At 41.0% G+C, this 22501-nt stretch overlaps 1 protein-coding gene across 2 annotated transcripts in view; it reads right to left on the reverse strand.

Annotated features, from left to right (window-relative positions):
- The window catches only part of KLHL4 (kelch like family member 4), a 74764-nt gene that overhangs the window by 36353 nt on the left and 15910 nt on the right, over positions 1-22501 (reverse strand). The window contains exon 2 of one of the 2 annotated variants that reach the window (XM_085570455.1): positions 365-1499. In XM_085570455.1, the coding sequence (XP_085426581.1) occupies positions 365-783 (419 nt within the window). In that variant the 5' untranslated portion in view covers positions 784-1499. Of the gene's footprint in view, positions 1-364; positions 9041-22501 lie in introns of those variants that run through there. The other variant, XM_021531416.3, reaches the window with a different exon arrangement.

The following is a 22501-nucleotide window of genomic DNA, read 5'->3' on the forward strand; positions in this document are numbered from 1 at the left end:
GCACCCATTGATAAAGTCAGAATGAGGACAGGATGTCAGGAGGCTCCTTTTTTCATTGCACTCATACACAATAAATCAAGAGAAGAAATTGATACGCTGTGAATGTTGATAGAGCAAATTTGACAAACTGGCAGATTGTATGCATATGGAAGAGTTATGGAATGATGTACCTTAAGCAAAGATCAAAATTTCATGACAATGTTTCTGTTCATTTTTCTGGTGTTCCTTCTCCTCTGAGTGTGGGTGTGCACAGATACAAGGTGAGATGAATGCAGTAAGGAACTCTGGCTAAAAACAAAGACAGTTTTAGGGAATAACTCGGAAGCAAGTCTGGCTTTCCAAGTGCAGACTTTAAAACTCCTACCTCTCCGCAGATTCCTCTGCATTTTGCTCTGTGACCATCTGCAGCTCCTGTGTGGCTTTACTTGAGTCTTCTTTGCCAGAGTTCTCCTCGGTGCCTTTGGGGCTGTCCTCGCTGGAGCGCAGCTGCTCGATGAGGCTCTGCTGGTGCCAGCTGTGGATGGAGCGGTGGTGCACGGGGGTCGGCCCCGGCACCGGGGCCAGGATGTTGTGGTGGACAGGGCTGCTGTTCTTCTTCAGCCCATTTCTGTCCCGAGAGTGGCTCTTCAGCCTGCTCTGCACCGGAGTGCCCCTGTGCTCGTAGCCTTCCTGCTGGTGGCAGCCCCCGGAGCCGGCGGAGCCCTGCGAGGGGTGGCTGAACCACCTCCAGCGGAGCCTCAGGATCTGCTTCACATCAAACTCCTTCTTTCCAGAGACTGACATGGTGTTTTATTCAGAAAAAAAAAAAAAAGAAAACAACAACAACAAAAAAAAAAGCCTATTCTTTCAGGAAGGAAATGGATTCTTTGTTATCTCTTCTGTTTCAACTCCTCTTCTCAAGAAAAGGCAACAGAAGAACAAACACCGGCAGCTCTCTCCCTCCTCTCTCCTGATTAATGCACGGCGAGCGATGCCGAGCTGCTGTTAGCTGTATAGGTGGGAATCCATACTGACAGGATGATGAGGTCAGACCTTAAACAAGTAAATCAGCTTAGCACAGGAAAGCAGCAACCATAACACTCCCCAGCTGCCGGGCTGACACACTCCCAGCTCCGTGGCGCGGCTCCCAATATATAACCCAGCCTCACATGATCCTCCGGGAGCTGCGGTTTAAGATGCAGGCAGGCATGCACAAATAAAGTGACAAGACTTTCTGTCTATCTCCCGGCGCTTCCAGCAAGCCTGCTGATCAGCAATGCTGCTTTCCAGGGGAGATTGAAGAGGATGCTCTCGGGCTCTTTGGTGGCGATTCGCTGCGAAACTCTCCCGCAGCCCCCGCGTGTCCTCAAGGGTGTGCATTGGTTTGTCTTGCTGTGTCGAATTCCTACAAATGGCCTCGGTGTGGGGGCACTCACCTAAAGGAGAGGCGGCCTTTGAGCATGCACAGCTCTGGAGGTGTTTTCGCACCTAGGGATGGATTTCTCCATACAGCTGCAGGGCTAGGTAGGAGAAGAGAGGGAGGGAGCTCAGGAAAAATCCGAGATGTGCCCCCGGAATGACTGGGTCTGTGCAAAGCACAGTTTCCTGGCTAAGTGCCTGTGTAAACAGCCTTTCCCATCCTGCTCTGGATTTCTCACGGACAGTGAAACACTCGTGGGTTTTTTGGGGTTTTTTTGTTTTTGAAAACACCTTTCTTTTTTTTTTTTTTTTTTTTTTTTTTTTTTTGATGGTGGCACTCTATCGCGTTTCCAGCAAATTTAATAGGGGAGAGGTTTTCATTCCCATCCCTTGGTTACCAGGCAGGGCTGTGAGAACTGCTCCCTGTGTGGTTTGAAATAATGTACACAGAATGTTTTCATGTGCAAATTGAAAATAAATGAATAGACCGATTTTTTTTTTTTTTTTATCTTATATTCTTCCAGTCTGGCTACTGATGGTCTATCCAACTGTAAGCAGTGTGCAGAAATAGAAAAGCTGTAACACAAAGTCAATAGGACATGATTCAGAGTGGACCCATCACTAAAAAACCTCTCCTCTCAGACCTTCTGACATTAATTTCCTTTTTCTCTGTCTTTTCTGTGAGTTTTTCTTCTTTTTTGTTTAACCTAAATTCTGTGATGGGACACTGACCCTTCAAATAAAATCTGCTTTTTATTCTTTTGGAATGCATATAATACAAGCAAGAAAATGTGAAGTAAAGTTAAAAAAAAAAAAAAAACTAAATAAAAAGAAAAATGATAGTATAGGACTGAGGAATTGCCAGTTTTTATGCTGGGCTCTCCTGCCCCTGTCCTATTCATGGTATTCAAGCAAAGGAAATGCAGCATCATGGGCTGGATGAATGTGAGAGAAATTACAGGATGAGTGAAGAACTCATCAAAATAATTGGAAGATCTTTTCTCATCTAGATCCATAGAGGGAAAGACTTTGTACAAAAGAAAACCTGTGTGAAAGGCTTGGCCATAAAAGGCAGAAAGGAAGGAGCTGAGGGAAGATTTGACAGACGTAGCCAATGCATATTTGTTGCTATAGAGAACATTGAGGCTGAGCTGTTGCAATTAAATGTACATTAAAAAGATTTCCTTTCAGATGTTCTAGGAGTAGAGAGAAGCTAGAAAACTTATTCAACTTCCAGTAAGTCATGTTAAGAAGAAGGTGTATAAAAGCCTTCAAGTGCATTTAATAAGGGGGTCCAAGTCAAGCTTGTTGAGGATATGAGTTAGTAAAGAAGCTGCTACCAAACTTCAGGGATATTAAAAGATTTATAAACACTGAGCGGATCAGTAAAAAGGCTGGGCATTGAGCAAGAGAGATTACTGTATATCCAGAAGTCAATATAAGATGTTTTCACACTTTAATGATGACCTTTTACAGCAGTCTAAAACTTTCTGAAGACCCAAGTGTTTCAGGAATTTTTTCTTGCATTACAAGTATATAATATTCAATATAATGTTTCTTTACTTCTCAGTTTCAGCCTGCACACCTAAGGATGTTTTTCTTTTCAATTTCACACAAGTAATGAGACTCAGTGGTATCTCTGTATAGTCCTGAGGATTGCCTACATGGCAATTTGACATCTATTTTAGGGAGGGAGTCTCTATATACCAAGTTAATGAAATAATTTATGATGAAATCTTGTAGAGGTGGACAGAGTACACAGTTTCTCACTACTCTTTAATCAGGTCATTGAGCTATCTCAGCAGCTCTGTCAGCTCCTCTTAGCAACAGCTCTGATGCATTTAATCCATATTTTTCCACCATGTCACAAAGCTTCTGTCGGTTTTCTTCTCTTAAATCTCTTTTGCTGAAGTCATCCTTTGCTCTGAGATATCATCAAAAGCATATTCCTTGCATTTTACTGGGGATTGTACAAGCAGCACTCCTGTTCCTGCCAACTCAGTACAGGTTTCAGCAGATGTAGTGAATTTAGCTAAAATTAAAATAGTCAAACTGGACATTTGCTGAAGAGACCACCTTGCTGAGAAAGTTAGCTTGAGTCAGCACAGGATATGTTTCAGGTGGGGCATAAGGAGATTATTTTTTACAGAGCTTGTTAGAGTTCTGGCTAAAATTTCAGTGTGCTGTACCAGGTCAACATAAGTGATTTGATAATCTGAAATTTCAGGCCTGAAACTATTGCAAGTGTGGCATATATATGTATAACCCTGGAGGAACTTTATGCCATGTACCTGCTTTTCACCATTTACATTTAGCTTCTAGTCAGAAAATTAGATCTCTTCAACCTGAATGCAATAAGTGTTTACTTCTGGGTGAAGTTCTCACATACTTGTAGGTGTATCTCTGACTGGATTCAACCTTTTAAATGAGAAAAGAGACAAGATATAAGATTTTTCTGTTATTACTAGCCCTAATTTAAGGTCTTTGGTCTCATTTAGGTGAATAACAGTGTAACAGCATTATTTTTTTTTCCCCTCATGGCTGGAAATGTCCAAAGAACAGGATTTCCTGGGACCACAGCAGGTCCAGCCAGGGCCACCAAGAGGGTCAGGCAGGTGGAGCATATGATGGATGAGGGGAGGCAGCTGCAGCAGGATTTGTTCAACCTTACAAAGAAAAGGCTCGGAGGCATTTTCGTGGTACCTGATGGGAGAGCAGAGACAGAATCAGGCTGCTCCAGAGGAGCCATGGACAGCAGGCATGTCTTGGGCCATGCCAAAAGCTGAAGAGATGTGAGAAAAACTTTCTGCCTGTGAGGGTGATCAGGGAGGTTGGGAGGAGGCTCCCAAGAGAGGCTGTGGCATCTCCTTCCCTAAGGAACGTGAGACCCACTGAGGGTGGGGAGGTCCTGGCACAGAAAAAAGCTGTGGCTGCCCCTGGATCCCTGGCAGTGCCCAAGGCCAGGCTGGACAGGGCTGGGAGCAGCCTGGGACAGTGGAAGTGTCCCTGCCATGGCAGGGGTGGCACTGGATGGGCTTTGAGGTCCCTCCAAGCCGAAGCAGCATGGGATTCTGTGATCCCGGGTGGATCTGTGTCACTGCCCTCACTGGCCTTGCTTTGATGGGAGATCAGGCTGGGTGAGCTCCAGAGGTCCCTCCTGAGCTCTTCTGTGCCCGTGGGACTCTTTGATATCTTTATCTCATGGCTGTGGTGGAGCCAAGTAAAATTCATGTGTTTGCCAGCTGTGGGGAACAAGCACATCTCCAAAATCTCCCCTGCAGTCCTGCAGCAAAGCATCACTGCCTGCAGGGTGGAGCGTGGCCTCATCCCTTGCCAGGACTTTAATGAAAAAAGAAGTCTTTATCCAAAAAAACCCTTCCATCCCATCCAAACCATACAAGGCTTGGAGAAAAATCTTTGCTGCCATCAGGAAAATACATGAAATTTGATGGTAGACTGGCACCCAGCAGGAAAATGGGAATGACTTGAAAAGCTTTGTATAAACACATTGAACTTGCAGGTAATTGCAATGATATATATTAAGAGCCTAAATAGGTTTTGGTAATCATTTTAAGATTACATGTGTGAATACCTGATGCACTGCTTGATCTAGGAAATTATCAAAGTACTTTGGTCATAATTGACCTATAAGAAGTAATTGATAATTTTGTCACAAATCATGTTCTAAATAGGCTTCCAAAATGACATTTAGCTACAGCTGCCTCCCAAGTTTGTCTGCCACCAAAGCACCTAACAGAAAGGAGTTTTGTAATGTGTTTCAAAATGTCTGAATTTTTCAGTTAACAACTCAGTAATTTCTTTGAAAATTGAAGCAAGTGGAATATATCCATGCAGTTATGTAATGTTTATTCTCTTCTCAATAGAAAATTATTTTTTTTTCTTCTTCTTTTTGCCCTGAGCCTGGTAGTACAGTGCATGCATGGAGAGCCTGTTAGAAAAATATCTCTCTGTTCCAACAAACCTAGACAAGAGTAATAAAAAGAGGAATCATCCACCTTTCTTGTAAAATAATCCCAGAAAATACCACATGTGGAGTCTGAAGCCAGGAGTATTGCAAGGACTAGGCTGGTAGCAAGAGCTGATAAAGTAGTTCTTTGCTTTGCTATGAGACAGACCATAAAAATAATTGAATTTTTTATCAAAGGAAAGGAAAACTTTGGAGCAGAGTTCTTCAGTGCCAGGTAACTGAGTCAAATAGGGAAAAATCTGCACAGCCTGAATGAGACAAACAAAAAGCACAAAAAGTGAAGAACTCTTTCTCATATTTTTGAAGACATTTTTTGTCTGTCATGATATTGCATTATTTAGAAAGTCAAGTTAATTACTCATATCAATATTGTTTACTCTACAGAGTTTGCACTGTGGGGGAACAGGATAATAAGATTCACATGTGCACAGATTGTTGCTACCTGAACCAAGCCCTGTTTAAAAACTGTTCCCTCTGTGCCCAAGCTGTGTTCCACAGGGTCTGCACACTTTGTGTGCTCAGCCCGTGCCCTTCCACTGCAGGCCAGACACAGAGAACAAGAAGCTGAATGTTTTATTACCCTGTTTTGAAAAATAATGCTAAAAAGAACTCCCATTAGTCCATCCTTTGTGCAAGAGATAGGCCAGGAAACATCTGCATAGCACAGCAGCAGCATTGCAGGAGTCTGAGCTAAGGGGAAGGGAGCAGGACGAAACCCAAAACAAATAGCTCTATTTAAAATCTGCAGGAAAGCTCCTGCTTTCTTTTCAAAGAAAACTTTGAATATCACAGCCACAAATCAGTTTAAGAAAATCAGTGACTTGCCATGCTCCCCACTAAAGGAGGCAGGAGAGATGATCCACTTTAAGGAAGGTGTTGACACATTTAAACGCAATTGCTTCCTCAAATAACTGGGAACTGTCCTACAGATTGCAACCCACCTACAAAGCCCTGAGCCAGAATTGGAAAAAAAAATATCACAGCATTCCTGCAAGATCCAAGGAAAAAGCATGTGAGACATGAGCCTGGTATGAGTAAGTCTGATTAAGATCTTGATAAACAGTGGCAGTGTTGTCATCCTCAAAATGGAACCAGAATATTGGAGTGAAATAAGAAACAGCAAATATCCAGAAGGGTCTCCCATGGACAAGGGCTTGAAAGTGATGCCACCAATGCAGCACAAAAAAAAGCTCAAACTCAGACTTGAAACACCTGTCACAGGTCAAGAACAAGATATAAAAGAATGGAAAAAATGTGGATGGATGCAAAGGTGTATAAAAATTATTTGTACTGAGTTTTATTCCTGTGAAGTCTCTTCAGTTTACCAACATCTTTATTGTGCTGGTGGGGCAGGGCTGTGAAATCTGGCAGTATTTATTAAAGGTGACTCTCCTTACCTAGTAACCACTAGCAAATTACTAGTACCTACCAGTAAGTAGCAGAATTGTAGCTGCAACTTGCATTTATTACATGAAACAGATGTATCAAACAAGCATATGATGGCTTACATTCCACAAATGTAAAAGGACCATGGTAGTCAGGTACATGCAGAAAATACTTGAATTTTCTGCACACTCAGTGATAACAACAACCCCTATTTAACCCCCAATGATTCCTGTTGGGTATGAAGGAGTATGGAAAGGATCTGGCATACCTTCAACAAAGCCCAGAATGTGGAGCTGACACTTGTCAGTGCAGCTCTGTGTCATTTGCCATCTGAAAGCCTTGGCAGAACAAGGACTTATGCCCAAGGTCAGTCTTCTCTGGGAAGTTTTTTTTAATATGACTCTTGCTCATTGTCTCTTAAAAAGTAAGAAATAGCACCTTTAATTGCAGAAGAGGGGAATCCTGGAGGCAGCTGTAGTTCTGTGCACTGTAGAATGTAATGGTTTTTAGGAGTATTTAGGTTTTAATCCCACAAATGTGTTCTGAGGCTCATGAAAGGTGCTGTATGCCAATAAAGCCTCTTAAAATATGTAGTCCTGCATTATTGTTAATGCAGGTGAACCCAATGGGAAGAAATGACGAAGTCTGACTCAATTCAGAAGGCTGAATTATTTCTTTATTATAACTGCGCTAAAATACATTAATATGCTATATAAAAGGAGGATACTAAACTACATACTACTTTCTCTGGCTCTAACACAACTCATGCCCCTCTCTGAGCCCAGCCCCAGGTGGGTTGGATTGGCCACCAGGCTCAAACAATCCTCTCCAGAATCCAACCAAGCATCACCCCAGGTAAACAATTCTCCAAACACATTCCACATGGGAAAAACAAGGAGCAGAAATAGAAATTGTTTTCTCTTTCATTTCTCTCTGTGCACCTCTATGAAAAAATCCTGAGAGGGAGAGAAATGTGCTTGCCACACTGCATCTCTCCTGAATGCCTGGTTTCAGGGGTTGGAGAGCTCTTTGATTATTCCTGGGAAAATGAGCAGCCTGGGACAGGTTTTGGAGAGGTCTGAGGCAATTGTTTGGTGTCTTTCTCCTTAAGGGCTTCTCTGACTGGAGGTGCACAGGTTGGCTGGAGCTCAGGCACACACCCCAGCTCCCCCAGCTGGGTTTTTGTCTCTGCAAAGAGGAATTCTGGAGCAGCAGCTGCCTTACCTTTACAGCAACAAGGGAGCAGTATCATTTCTTACAAGCTGAAGCTTTTACTGCTGGGGTTTGGTAACACAATAATCCATCAACCTTCACTTTCCCTCCCAGCTGTCATCACTTTTCCTACCAATTTTCCCAGAGGTTTATCTCTCCTTTGTGAATCCATAAGAATGCAGGGGACAGAATAATTTTTAAAATCAGATGTTCAAAAGCATCATAGTCAAAGCTCATCTGAAAAAGTGCTGTGAACCTTGTCAGCAACCTGTCTCCAGCATCCTGACACCACTCCTTTGCTCATGTGGCCTGTAAAAGCACACAATAACTCAATTTTTACTTTGACAAAAAGCCATACAGATCCATATCACAATATTATTGTTGTTAAGCCTGGCTCTAGCTGCTGTCAGCTGCCAAAACACCTTGAGGCTGCACTTTCACTGTGTGATACTGGCCCAGAATATAAAAATACAAAACTAAAACACTCGAGTCCTATCCTTCCTGTGCAAAAAAAAAAAAAAAAAAATCTTTGGTTCTTTCACATTTGCAATTTTTAGAGTAGAGAGACTCAGCATTTCTATTTTGGTGTGTAAGGAATTTTTAGTGTTTTCATGTTTTCTGGGGGAAGAAAGAGAAGTACATGTAAGTACTGTACCATAAGGTGAAATCTGGGAATTAATAAGAAAATAGAATATGTTTTCTCTTCCTATCTATTTATTAATAATAAAATGGTACTGAACAACATAGTGATTATATTTTCAAGTGATAGCAAATTTCAGGGAGAGAGGGATGGCATGAAACCTCCAGGAAACACAGATCACTGAATGTAACATACAATGCCCTGAGACAAAACCTATTCATGACAGATTCCCAAAGGGCCATAGATACACAGCCTGCTGAAGACAAACAGAAGAACAGAAACCAACATTAAATCTGACTATTTAGCAGGAAATGGCTGAAAAATCCAGTTATGGCCTAGGACAAGGGTGTGATCAAGTATATCACGTCTTTTTTAGTGTAGATTGTGGGAGTCCAGATCTTCCCTCTGGCTGCCCTGGGACCCTGGCAGGGGTCAGGAACCCCCCTGGACAGAGCCCCCAGAGACACTGGCTGTGATCTCTGTCCATGGAAAAGAGTTTTCAATCTTACAGGATGAATTACAAGCTCTGAGTTTTTGATATAATTAATAATTAAGTGTGGCACGGGTGCAAAAGTAAAATTTTAGGATTCTAGATTAGGGGTCCCAAGGGGACAAGATGCAGGAAATTGGGTGTGCCTTGTCCTTTTTCTCCTTCTTCATGCCCTCCATGTCTCACTGTGGTGTTGGCATTTTTCTGTTGGTTCAGGCTGGGGACACACTGTCCAACGTAGGTGACAGATATTGGCACGTTCTTGTAAATGCAGCCCAGGGAGTTTCTGGTATTTAATGTTTGTCACATCCCACTGAGGGCAGAGCCCCACACGCTGCCCTGCAGGACAGAGCTGGGCAGGGCAGCAGAACATGTGAGAGATCAACAGAATAAACAACCTGGAAACCAGCACAGACCAATTCTGGCTTCTGCTTTGGCAGCGGGGCAGAAAGACAGAGACTTTTACAATTTCAGAATCATCAATACCTCAGATTCCAACAGTATATTATGCTGGTTGAATTTTTTTCAGAACTTCACCAACAATCTTATTTGATACAGCTCCTTATCTCTTCACCTTGTACCTGAGCTTTGCAGTGCCCCAAACCCCAGTTGTGTGAGAGGAGCTCCTGTAGGTGTGACAGAGTTTCAGTGGTAAAAGCTGCAGACAAAACTCTCACTCCATTCTCAGTTTCCCAGCTCAGTTTGGGGTGTTTCAGAGGGGTGCAGGTGGCTGGAAGGTGGGAGCTCTCCAGCCCCGAGCTGGCAGCAGGAATTTCTGGTGTTGGGTGTTAATGTCAAGTGGCACCATTTCCTGAATGGTCCTCTGGTGATCTGCAGAAATCAGTGCAGGGCAGAAATCCCCATCACTGCTGGGTGCTTGAGCTCTGATGAGATCTGGCAAAGTGGCCCTTTTCTCTTTGATTAGGGAAAATACTTCCAGCTGCATACATTAACTATAGAAATTCTGTAGCAAAGACAGCTCTGCTGTAATAAATTAAGTCATATTGCAAGTACACTATCAGGAAACTGTTTCAGGAGAAATTAAGGGTAGCAAGCCTCCTGAAATTAAGCTTCTGCTGAAATAAATTGGTAATATCTAGCTAATATAGTTCAGCATATGTCACAAATGAGAGAGATGCTCTTGGCTGATAGTGTCAATTTAAAAAGCTGTTTGCATCAAGTCATTTTGAGGTCTCAATTTGCACAGCAGGGGTTATAAAGAACTTTACTTTAGAACACATATTACATTGTTTGGCACAGTTGGATTGAGTATCTGGCATTAATTTCCTAAATTAAGTTACTGCTAATGCACTTGTTAGTGAGTTCCTGATGGCTTACCACTTTCTTGAACATTTAGGAGTATTGGATGCCATCACCATTTTCATGTAAAATACAGTTGTCTTTAAAGAATGTAAATGCCTGTAAATATGGTGGTGCTAATGTGGAATTAGTGATTACAGGAAAAATATAACTCCCAAATTCCACTGCTCTAAAATACTCAATTCAGCTAACCATGGAAACATGCAGAAAAGCCTTGGACATGAGATTGCTTTTTAATCACTGCCAGCAGTTGATTATATTAGTGCTTTATTTCATAATTTTATGTGTCATGCTAATGAAAATGTTATGGGATAAAGCAGTGGGAAAATAAAAGCTATTTGCCTCTCCTTACTTAATAACTGCTTCTTGCTGTTCCATTGAGGTGGCTTTTCCCTCTGAAATTGCTTTCTGTGTGCTGGAACACAGCTCATTGTTCTTCTGGCTGACAGTCTAATCATTCTGCCTTGCAGACCTCTCACTTACACACGGCAAAGGCATTGCTGGATTAGCAGGACATCCAATCCTCTGGAAAATAACACATCTTTTACCTCCAAAAGGAAACAATACTGAAATTCCAAAAATCTGTCATGTGTTTCACATCATTTATATATCAGAATTTTTAATAACCTTCTTCTCATCAACTTGGTCAAGTCCAAGAAGCTTTAATAAACAAGAGAAGATTATTCTGTCTGGCTTTTTTAATACCACTACAGGAGCTATATTCTTTCTCACACAACTTGCAAAATTCCAATCGCCTTTTCACCTAGCTCAAAAGCAGAGAATCCTTTACCTGAAATATCTTATTTTGGTCAATATTTTGATTAATGCTGCATGAAACTTTGTGTAGCACTGCCAGCACGTAGGTGTCTCATTAATCTGGCTGCACAAATCAGCTTTGCAGGACTGAGGGCTAAGGCACAAAAAGCTGCACGTGTTCAAAGGTTTAATGGCAGAGATGTCCTGAAAGCCAAAGTGCAGCCCCCTTGCCTGGCTGTGTCTGAAGAGGAAAAAAAGTGTGTTTTAGAACAAATACAGCATTTGAATTCTCAGCATTGCAGCCCCCTTGCCTGGCTGTGTCTGAAGAGGGAAAAAAAGTGTGTTTTAGAACAAATACAGCATTTGAATTCTCAGCATGTAGGAACTAACAGTTTTACTCGGTGCTGCTGTGATTTAAGGAGGCTTTGCCTTGTGTCCCCTTCTTCTGTTTGGGGACATTATTCACCTGTGATGCTGATTTATGTCAGCAGTACAGAAATGTAAAGGCAGAATGAGGCAAAATAAAAGATTTTCACTAGTCTTTGCAAATATGAATGGTGCTCCTCTACAGCTGCTGGTCCTCAGCCCAGCTCAGGTTTTGTGAATCAGCCTGCAACACCCATGGAGAGCTTTGCAGTGCAGGGCACATCCCAGCTGAGCCTCTCAGGGGAGGGATGTGGCTTTGAAAGACACAATAAAGACTTTTCAGACCACTGAGCGTGGTTTGTGTGGCACCTGAAAATGTCACCAAGCAAACAGGCTCTGCCTGCTGGGAATGAAATGCCTGAAATGCTGCCTGGGCCCTGCCAGGGAGGTGCAAGGCACAGGTTTGGAACCCTTTCAGCCCAAGGATTAAAGAAACACGCTTTGAAAAAGAAAAATGGAAAAGAAGGTTAGAATTTTTTTCTTCTTTTGTTTTTATTGGAGCCTATTTAAATTACTGCCAGCAGTGTAAAATGGATCAGAGCTGCCATCTCAATATTTAATGAGATAATCTGCAAATGGGAAGAGCTTGTGCACATGGTCCAGGTCAGTGCAAAATTGTCCTTACGTGATGTTCTCTTTAGTAAGCTTTAAAGTACTTGAAATAGATCATCCATTTCCCTGCAAAAGAGACAGTTTTGTATGAACAGACCCACTTTCTTTAACTCCAAACTAAACTCTCTTCTTTTTTTCCTGTGCTTGGTTGTGCTGTCATTCCTATAATGAATTCAGTGCTGAAATCCATAGCATGACTAAAGCCTTTCCTTACTTTATTTTGCTTTAGCTCGAGGCTTTAATATTATTATTAATATTTGATTCTTTATTTTCTCTCCCTGATTTTCCTCAAAGCCAGTTTTGCTATTTTTCTGATATTATTTTCCCCTAGGCTGAAGGCACATTTTCTACCTTTGTAATTTAGCAGTGGGATATGAATAGAGCCAGGTGGAAATTCCTGTTTTATATTATGTAATCCATAAACTTCCATTGATAACCTAATACAAATAATGGCATTTTAAATTTGGAATTCCCCAAATTCCTTGTTTTTAAAGCAAATAAACATAATTTTAAAACTTTTTTTTAAAAAACCTTATTCGGGAAATTCTATGATGCACCAGCAGAGTCATTAAGTTTGTTCAATTCTTCAGTCCTGTCAAAAACCTATTAGGTTCCAGTGGGTTCTCCCTGACACATAAATCTTGCCAGGCATCTCTTTCTTAATTACATGGCACAGGCTGTCAGCTTGCAAATGTTGTGTAGTAAATTAAATTGTCAGAAATACCCAGGTTCAGGTGATTTTTTTTTGTGCTACTGAAGCTGTGCTGCAGAACTGGAAGGGCTTTCTTGGCTACTTTTGGGCACAGCTTTCATTACTCACAGTTGTGAAAAAGATTTTTGGGTGGAGAGAAATAAGCTTGTATTCAACAACTACAGACTATTTGCTCTGTTTGATCAGCCTTAAAAGTCAAGGTAATGAGATACTTGCTGATATTTTTAAGTATTTGAGGTGGATTTCGATGTCTCACTTGTCTCCTTGAACCAAATCAGGTCTGTGAGGGTGTGCAGCTACAGATAAGAAATAATTCAATTCCCAGTAAGCAAAAGCAATCTGTTGAAAAATTTGGATTATTTTTCTGAAGAAAATGCCAGAGTATTGGTATAGAAGTCATGATGAGAATATGTACTTGGTACTTTTTCATTATCTTTGATCCAAAGCTCTGGGAGCTCTTCAGAAATCTTTAAATGATTTCTTAGAAAAGCAATATTCCCCTATCTTTACTTTGCCATATATAAATTAACTTTATGCTCTCTGTGACCCTTCTCTCTTTAAAGCAGAGAGCAGATAGCTGATTACCTCAATAATTAATTTGCCCTGACCCTTATCCATGTCCTTCTGTGAGTCACCCAGAAGAAAATTCACCGGGACAGAAAATATTGACTATTCTAAGCAGTGTCCTTGCTGTGAAAGGAGAGGTGGGAATAACTAACTTTGCCCTGTTCATCTTATATTTCCCTGGTTCTCAGCATCCCAGGGCAAAACCAGACACAAACTCTTCCCCCAAGGTCCTGCAAAATCATCACAGATGGGGAAAGGAGGAGAGATGGAGAAGGGAAGCCACAGGTGGCAAAGCCAAATATCCCAAAGACATTTTTCCCTATTTTTTGAGCATGTGCTCAAAATCTGCCTGTAACCATTGGAACCTGTGAGCACCACTCTGTCACTGGGATTTATGAGAGCCTAAAGCATTTACAGAGGTTTTAAAGACAGGCCCATTTCTTTAAATCACTGCAAACAATGTGTCTTTGAAGTCCTCTGTTGTGTTGCTGGTGCGTGAGGAACTTTATCCTTGACCTTGCCCCCAAGGGTCCCGGTGTGTGCTGAAATCTGCTCGCAATAAGCACATTTGCAGATGTGCAGACATAGAATTATAGGAAGTACAAACAGGACCCCTGTGTAAAGCAGAGCACACTCAGAACCAGGGAGGTTTATGATTCAGGTAGTTTAAAAGACTTTTTAATAGCCAGTGAAGGAGGCTGTTTGCTTTAGGAAAGCGCATACAATAATAATGCACGCACTGAGTGCAGAAAAAGAGGAGGCAAAGCAATTATTCTGCTCTTTGTTGATGTTATTTGGATAATGAACCATCTAGAATGAGGTGTTTTGCCAATATCCTTATTTAAAATACTCTGTCAAGCAATCTGAATTGTAACTTGTGCATGAATCAGCCAGACCTGATGTACTTCATTATATTTTCCCCCCATTGTATTGCTGTTACAGCAAACAGATCTCAGTGATCTCAAACTTTTGGGAAAAGCTTTGTATACCCCAACATGAAACTGCTAAAGTCAACTTCCTCCTATTTCTTGGGATTTTACCATCCATGTAGTGACTAAATTGAATTTATACCAGCAAGGCCATGGTGCTGGTGTGTGCTGGAGGATTTGCTGAGCAGTGCAAAGGTGGGACACAGGCAGTTCATTCATGGAAAAGTGAGATGTGCAAGGCAGAGAATTCTGCTCTGCTGGTGCCCTGCCAGCTGACATAGGGATTATTGCATTTGCTTGACAGTGAACACTGTGAAAGATCCACAGAAATGTCCGTCACTGAGAGGCTTTTGAAGATGCTGATGATATTTCTTATCTGAACTGTCATTGATTGTTCAGCTGCATCTCTCATTTTTAGCTGATTCTAGGTGTGGATGCTTTTTGAAGACTGAGTGGAAAGAGGTTGACATTCCTTTGGAAAAAAACCCTTTATATTCTGTATTTCCTGGCATTCTCTCCCTATGTAATAGGATATTTGAGTTGATATAGATTATTGGGTTTTTTTTCATTGTAATGTAGTTTAAATATATTGAGAACTTAGAGCTGGGAACTGGAAACTCAAATTCAAAAGCTCTAAGAATTGGAATATAATGATAAAATTGTGCCATCACTGCAGTTTGTGAATGACATTTAAGCTCCATTATAAATTTAACTCATTTCTGAGGTACCTTCCATATTAATAAAACCTGTTTGATAGGTCTAGGGTGTTTTTTCACTCTGCTCTAAATTTCATAAATTAGGGCAACTATTCCTCATGCTCAGAACATCCGGGGGAAAAAAAATCTCATTATTGGGAAACTTCTGCTTTGAGTTCTGCTGAGGTTCACAGGGGCACAGGGCGGTGACCAAAGGTGCTTTTGAAAACCCACAGTAACAGAAGTGCCTTTTAAACTCTGCTGCTTGCCTCAGAAATGGCACTCTTATCTTCTGCATGCTTGACTAGAAGTATATAAATATTGCATGTTTGATTTTAAGCCAGGCAGATTCATAGAGGAAATGTAGCATTTTAGTAGAAGAGAAGCCAATAGTGAGGTCAGAAGAGCTGGGGTAACAGCTCTGCAAGTAAATGGCAGAGCAAGGACTGCTTCCTCCTATGTGGGATGGATTTTTTTATCTTTTTTTTTTTTTCTGGGTTTTTTTTTTGCTGTTGTTGTTGTTGTTGTTGGTTTTTTTTTGGTGGATTTGGTTTTTTTTGTTGTTGTTGTTGGTTTCTTGAGAGGAATATGGTGCATATTTGCTTTTTTTTAATAGGAGCTTAGAGATTTTTTGGAAAAGGACCTTGGTTTGAGATCAGCTTTTAAACTTGAGCTCCAGAATTTGGCAGCAGGCAGGAATGTTGCCACGGCAAACCATTATCTGAGGCTGTGTGCCTGAACCTCCTGCCAGTTCACCCTCAGCTGGATGCTGAAGGCAACCTTAGAGGCCACTGAATGTTCTGTCCTGGAACTGTTCAGCAGGCCCTGCCAAAAATAGCCTGGGACTTGAGAACACCAGCAGCTATCTGGGAAAAAGTGGGGAGAAAAGTTTTCTCTTTAGAGGTGAATGAATGTGGTCAGCCTTGGTGGTGAATTTCCACCCTCTGGTTAAACCATTGGGTGTTTTTTGGAGAAGCAGAGGCGGCTCACAGACATTTTCAGTCTGAGGGATGGTGATTGCAGTTGGTTCTGGAATAGCCTTGGCATTCAGGATGCTGTCACCTTCCCTTCTCCTGCCTGCTCTGGTGGGGCTGGAAGGGCTCTCCTTTTCCCAGACCCATCTCTCAGCGTGCCCAAAGGTCTGGGAGATGCTCTGTGAGTCCCACAGTGCTGCTTCTGCCCAGTTCTGTTTGTAAAATCAGCCAGCTGGTTGCAGTGAAGCATCCTCAGTCCAGCCAATTTTTGTTATCTCCGCTCCTCAGTATCATCTGTTCATTCTTCCTTTTTTATTCACAAACAAGCACAGTGCTGGTCAACCAAAAAAACACCCAGAACTCTAAAAATGTAGAATGAATTACATGACTTGTGCTCATACCCTCACATGCAAAACTTGAGGACAGCTTTCTGTGTGTATGTTTGTCATTGCTTGGGAAATTTTCATCTCAGCTTTGGCATTTTGCTCTCCAGACTCCTGAGAAATTCACCCAAACACCTCTCTGCTCTGCATCACTCTGACTGCTTCCTAAACTCTTCCTTTAGTTAGAAATACTTGTGCTGTGATACACTTGTCAAAATGTTCTCAGAAAATAAGCCCCATCTAGAAATGCCTGTCAAATAATGCAAAACTGACAGTTGTAGTCAAATTAATCATGACTGATACCATTTGCCACAAGCATCAAAGCTTCCAATAACATTTTCTTCCTGGCAACAAGCAAAAAGATATTTTTTTTTTTAGTTGAATTACTTTTTACCATTTGGTGGTGTGAAATGAACAAGGTTAACTTCGTATTTACACAAATTCTTTGTTATTTATCTCATTATCTAGCTAAATGTGGTGTTGTATAACAAAATACACCTCTGATGAGATTTTCTATTCTACCCCCAACAAGCTGAAATATATATATGTATATTATATAATGTGTATTAATATGTTATGCATAAGATACATAGTTTTATATAAGTTTATATCTAAAAATTTCCATATTTTAAAGTAACTTTGTGGGTGAGCTGTAGGTGGAGGAGTAGTATTGGGGATTTATCTTTCAAACCTAGCACAAGATTACAGCTTCAGGCTGAGAGTGCTGTGTTCTGTAGCTGAGACTGGGACAGAGGAGACCCCAAACAGGAATTGCTGCAGAATTCCTGCTGGATTACAGGTGCTGTTTAACAGAAATTCAAACACAACATTGACTTTGGATTTGAAGGAATTGCAGTAGTGCAAGAGAGAGGAAAAGTCGTTGGATTTCACACTTTTAAACACTTTCAAACAAATGAAATGTGAATTCCACCTAAAGTTCATTCTGCATCAAGGCTACAAACCTTAGTGGTGAGCACTCCTGGCAAAAATTGGAATATTTCCTCTGAGTAACTGAAGAGCAGATATGTTCGATGTAGTTAAATTAGTTTTAGGCTGTTCGGCGAGAAAAATAAAAACTGGGGGGGGGGAAATTTTGTTCTGGGGAGGTTTTTTCAATTGTGTTCTGGAAGAGACCATGAAAATAGAACTCGATACAGCCCCAAGGCACAGAGCTGAGGCGAGGAGCCAATTCCCCTGATGCTGCAGGGTTTTGAGCCTGCTGGGAGGGGTCTGGATTTGGGCAGGCAGAGCACAGAGCTCCAGGACAGCACTTCCATCCCCTGGATCCCCAGCCAGGGCTGGGCAGCAGAGCCAGAGCTGCTCCAGCAGCCAGGGCAGCTCCTGCTCTCCCAGCAGGGCTCCAAGGCCAGCAGCCAAAGCAGGAGCCCAGGGCTGGCACGTTATAAATCACACTGCTCCCATCAGCCTTTCTTGGTTTGCTTCTTCCCCTTTTTAAGGATCATTTTCATGCTATTTGCTGGAGTGGCTCACCTGCCAGCTACAAGCTATTCCATAAGAGATTTTTGTTTGTGCTTGCTTGCTGGGTGGGTTTGTGGATCCTCCTGGCTCCATTGGGCAGCTGGGGATCTAAGGGGGGGGCAACAATCCATGGTAAGGCTTTGGTCAGATCACTTCAAGACCTTTTATCAGTTGACTTCTTCTGCATATTTTTGATAACTGGAACTAATGTATTTTGCAGGTATGTGAGAAATACATATTTTGTATATATATCTGTTTATTTACATATACACACACATTTGCATGAAGGTATATGTAAGGTAGGATTAGGTATGATAATTGGAAAGGTCTGTCATTTTCAGTGTAATTAGTATTTTCTCCAATCATTTATTACAAGCAATGACTCTTTTCTTTATCATGTACCAGTGTGCCCATGGGTCAGATGCAAACACCATTCATGCTTAACAATCTTCAGTTGTTCTTAGGTAGCCTTCCTAAGGCTTCCTTTAGCCTCTCTGAAGAGAGAGGTTTTCTGTCTTAGACAGGATTATCCTATACCAGAATCCATGGAAAAATGAATGGAATTGCTGTCCCATGAGAGCCAATACGTACCTGCCAGATTCATAGTAAGTTTAATGCATGTGTGGTAAAGCAGAATCTGAACCCCAACCCCTGCTTTATCCCTTCAAATTCCCTATTTCAGCTCCTGCAGCACTGCCAGGAGCTCTGGATCCATACCCAGGCCACAGCTGGGAGAGGAAAAGGAAAGGAAAGGAGAGGAGGGGAAAAAAAAGGGAAAGGAGAGGACAAAAAAAAAATGGAAAGGAAAGGAGGGGGAAAAAAGGGAAAGGAAAGGGAAAGAAAAAAAAAAAAGGGAAAGGAGGGGGAAAGAAAAAGGTATCTCAGTGACTGCCAAGGAGAAAAGAGCTTTCTTTCTGCTTTGGGGCTGGACAAAATCCTGCCCCACACAGGAATCAGGAATTCCCCTGTCCATGGAATCAGTCCTGTGGTCATGGACATTTGACCTGTCCCATTCCTCCCCAGGCAGCTCCTCGCTTTTGGAGCTACAAGATGGAATTTTGCAGTTTCCCTGCTGAGCTGGGCCACGTCTGACACAGGGAGGATTTCAGGTGCAGTAACAGTTTTTAGAGGAGAAAAAAGCTGAGGAAACTCTTCCCCTTGCACACTAAAGCAGGTGGATTATGTCTTGGTGCAACATTTGCATTTCATTCTTTGAATAAATTAATGTTTTAAAGCAAATGCCCAAGGATATTGCAATTATTTTTGCAATTCATACACTTATTCAATGCGTATCAGAAAAGCTCCTGTTAAAGACAGGAGGTAATCTGGGGTAAATGTCAATTACTGCTGAGTTATGTTAGGTCTATAGTGGATGCATTTGTAAGACATTTTAATATTTAACATTTGAAAACTTTGACTGCCAGATTTTTAATGATGCTGCTACTGGTTCAGCTGTTTTCATGTCTTCAAAAATTAAAAACATTTCAATATTTAAAATAACTGTACTGCTCATTTCAAGGCATATGTTACTGCATATGTTTGTAGCTCTGCTTTTCTGAACGTGTAAGATTTTTTGGCATATATTGGTATTTCATCCTGAACCTGGGGGAATTAATGTTTAGAGTCACTGTTTGAATTCATTTTAGGTTTGATTGTTAAGAGCTCCTCTGGGAGTCAGGGAAGGAATCCCAAGGAGGTATAAATGGAAACAAAGGTAGGAGAAGAAAGCAAGGCAGATGGTGGCAACAATGGCTTATCTTTTTTTAGATCATTGATGTACTACAAAGGAGATTGTCTTAGATATCCTTTATATACTCCATTTTCATTTCCAGTCATAGAAATACTATATTTTCATATTCAAAATACATTTTGAGTGTGAAAATTAGCTAATAAAAACCTCTGAATTAATTAGTGCAACTAAAACCCCCTGGTTGCATGGTCTTCTAAAGACTGAGCATCTCAAATGAACCTGTAAATTAGACTGAAAGTTTTTCTGCTCCAGCAGAAAAATGGTGGTGCCTCTGGGAGATGTCAGATTATTTTTTGTTAATTTATTTCTTTGTTTTCTGTTCAGTTTATTCTGTTTCTGTGTTTGAAATATGTGGGGTTTTCTTTCCCAAAGGAGCAATAGTTAACAAGCTCAGAAAGGAATAAACTCAGTGTCTGTTTGTTTTTCCCCTGGCTCCAGTATTCTGTCACCTGTTCAATTTTGGTCAGCAGTACTAAATCAAATGTTAACCATGTCACATTTGACAAAAAACAAATTATCGGTACACTTAATATTTCCACACTATTTTCCAAGCAACCTGTCATGGAATCACTGCTCTGAAGAGAAAGTGCCCTGTATTTATTTCAGCAGGGATTTTTTTTTCTTTTCAAGTCTCTCTAGAGCAGAATTAAAATTTAGCACATGCACATTTAGCAAAAATATTTTCACGTCAATATGTCACTCAACATTCCTTCCCTGTTAGCCACGATTTTTTTTTTTTAAGAGTCACATCTCTACATAAAAGGGAAAATCTCAGATAGTTTTAGCATTTAGAAAACAGATTTCAGCTTTACTATAGCATAAAATGAATGAATTTAATTTTCAACAATTACATCAATATTCTGACAGGCAGAAGAGCTGAAATTTTGTGGGTTACTTTTTTTCCCAGGTTCTGCCTATTCAACCAAAGGAACTCATTCCTGAAGTTGATATAGAGTGGGAATTAATACAAAGCAAGTCCATTTCCTATTAAATGTGTTATTCTGGCAGAGGAACATTTTCATCTCAGCAGAAATAATTAAAATTCAAGGCATTCATTATACTTCAATTAAACCAAACCATATTTCATAGGATTGTTTTGGCAGTATGAGGGAGAGTCTGTCTCCTCAAGAGCTCGTGAGGTGGTTATGACAAATTATAAAGTCACTGAAGCCAAGTAGAATTGTTCCAGTCAATTAAGTGTGTCTGTGAAGGGATAGCTGCAGTATGTAAAGAGGGAAAAATATAGTGGTATTTGAAAGTTTTCCAGACTTACACATTAAATTAATTCTTTTTTCTCACCATGCAGTTTTAGGAAGTCCATTGGTTTTGGTTTGGCCAGTAATTCTATTAACCTGCTGGACAATAATGACACATCCACTGATCTGTTAATTGAGATTTCTCATGGCTCAAAATGCTGTTTCTCTGTATGAGTAAATGAGCTTATAAGCAGAGAATGTGCCAAAACTTATGGAAACAATGCTTTGAAACTTAATGGGCCTCTAGTTTATTCTTCTTTTTCTTTATTTTTTTTCTTCCTTAATATTGTTTGCATTCAAATATAGATGTGTGTGATTTTTATTATTAGAATTTATATTGTATGTTTCTTTACAGCCTCAAAAATATTATTTACAGGGATTTTTTGGGGAGAAAAGGGGTTTTTGGTTATTTGGGGTTTGGGGAGGATTTTTTTTTTTTTTAGCAGAATGTAGCTTTGTTAACTGCAAAGCTTTTTTATTACTGTGGGCCACACTACACAGCAGGCAGGCAATTTTCTGTGACTGGGATGTGTGCAAGGAGGTCCCAGGTACAGCAGCTTCTTCACTCCTTGTTTTAAAGCCTGCAGTTTGGTGAGAAAAAGACATAAAAATATGAATTAACTGATCGGATTTTTACTGTCTTTACTTGGTTTTGACCTTTGTTTTCTAAAACCTCCTTACTCTTTGCTGTACAAATAGAAGTGGGCACAGGGAGCACACCTGCATGGGGTTGCTGAGGATTTTAGGCAGTAGTGCAGCATTTTACATCTTCTCCACAGGGTTAATTAATTGTAGGCAAGACTTAGGATCTGGCAGCTGACTTCTCCCTCTACTGAAATTAGTGAGGTGAGAATTAATACTCATGGGACTACTCAAGGGAAGGGCTTCTGCACAGCAAAGAAATTCAATGTTACCAAGGCAAAGATTAAAATGGACAAGTGATGCAAAAACGTGTGAAGTGTGCAAGGTATTGATCAGGCCATGCTCAAAAATCTGAGTTGGAGGAATGTATTTACCTTCAGCAAATAGGAATGTGTCTCCATTTGAATCAGCATGGAGCTGCTGGGGTATGTCCAGCATATTTCATATTTCTCTTTCTGTGTGGTGCCAGGGAAGTTACTGGGCTCAGTTTGCTGTGAATGACTCTGTCAACCCTGTGGATGAGGCTTCCTCTAAATGAGCTTTTCATGGGAAACAGAGCTGGGCACTGCCAGAGGTGTTTCTTATCAGATTGGCGTGGAGGTTTTGTGACTCTATATAAAATGTTTTATGGCATGTCAGCCACATTTACAGCCTGATATAACCGTGTGGAGCTGTTCAAGTTACAGCTGAGTTTAGTCTTTAGCGCATGAGCCAGGTTGGATCCACATCAGGGATCCTCCTGAAGCTGCACCAGAATAAATCCTGCCACAAAAAGGACGCGTGGCTCAGCAGAGTGTTTGTCACAGCTCACTAAACCCTTCCTGTTCCTCAAACTTCCGAGAAATTCCTAATTAACATTTGTTTACCAGTTCATTATAAACCTTGC

Source organism: Lonchura striata, chromosome 4A (genome assembly GCF_050655825.1).
Source record: "Lonchura striata isolate lonStrDom1 chromosome 4A, ASM5065582v1, whole genome shotgun sequence".
Lineage (NCBI taxonomy): Eukaryota > Metazoa > Chordata > Aves > Passeriformes > Estrildidae > Lonchura > Lonchura striata.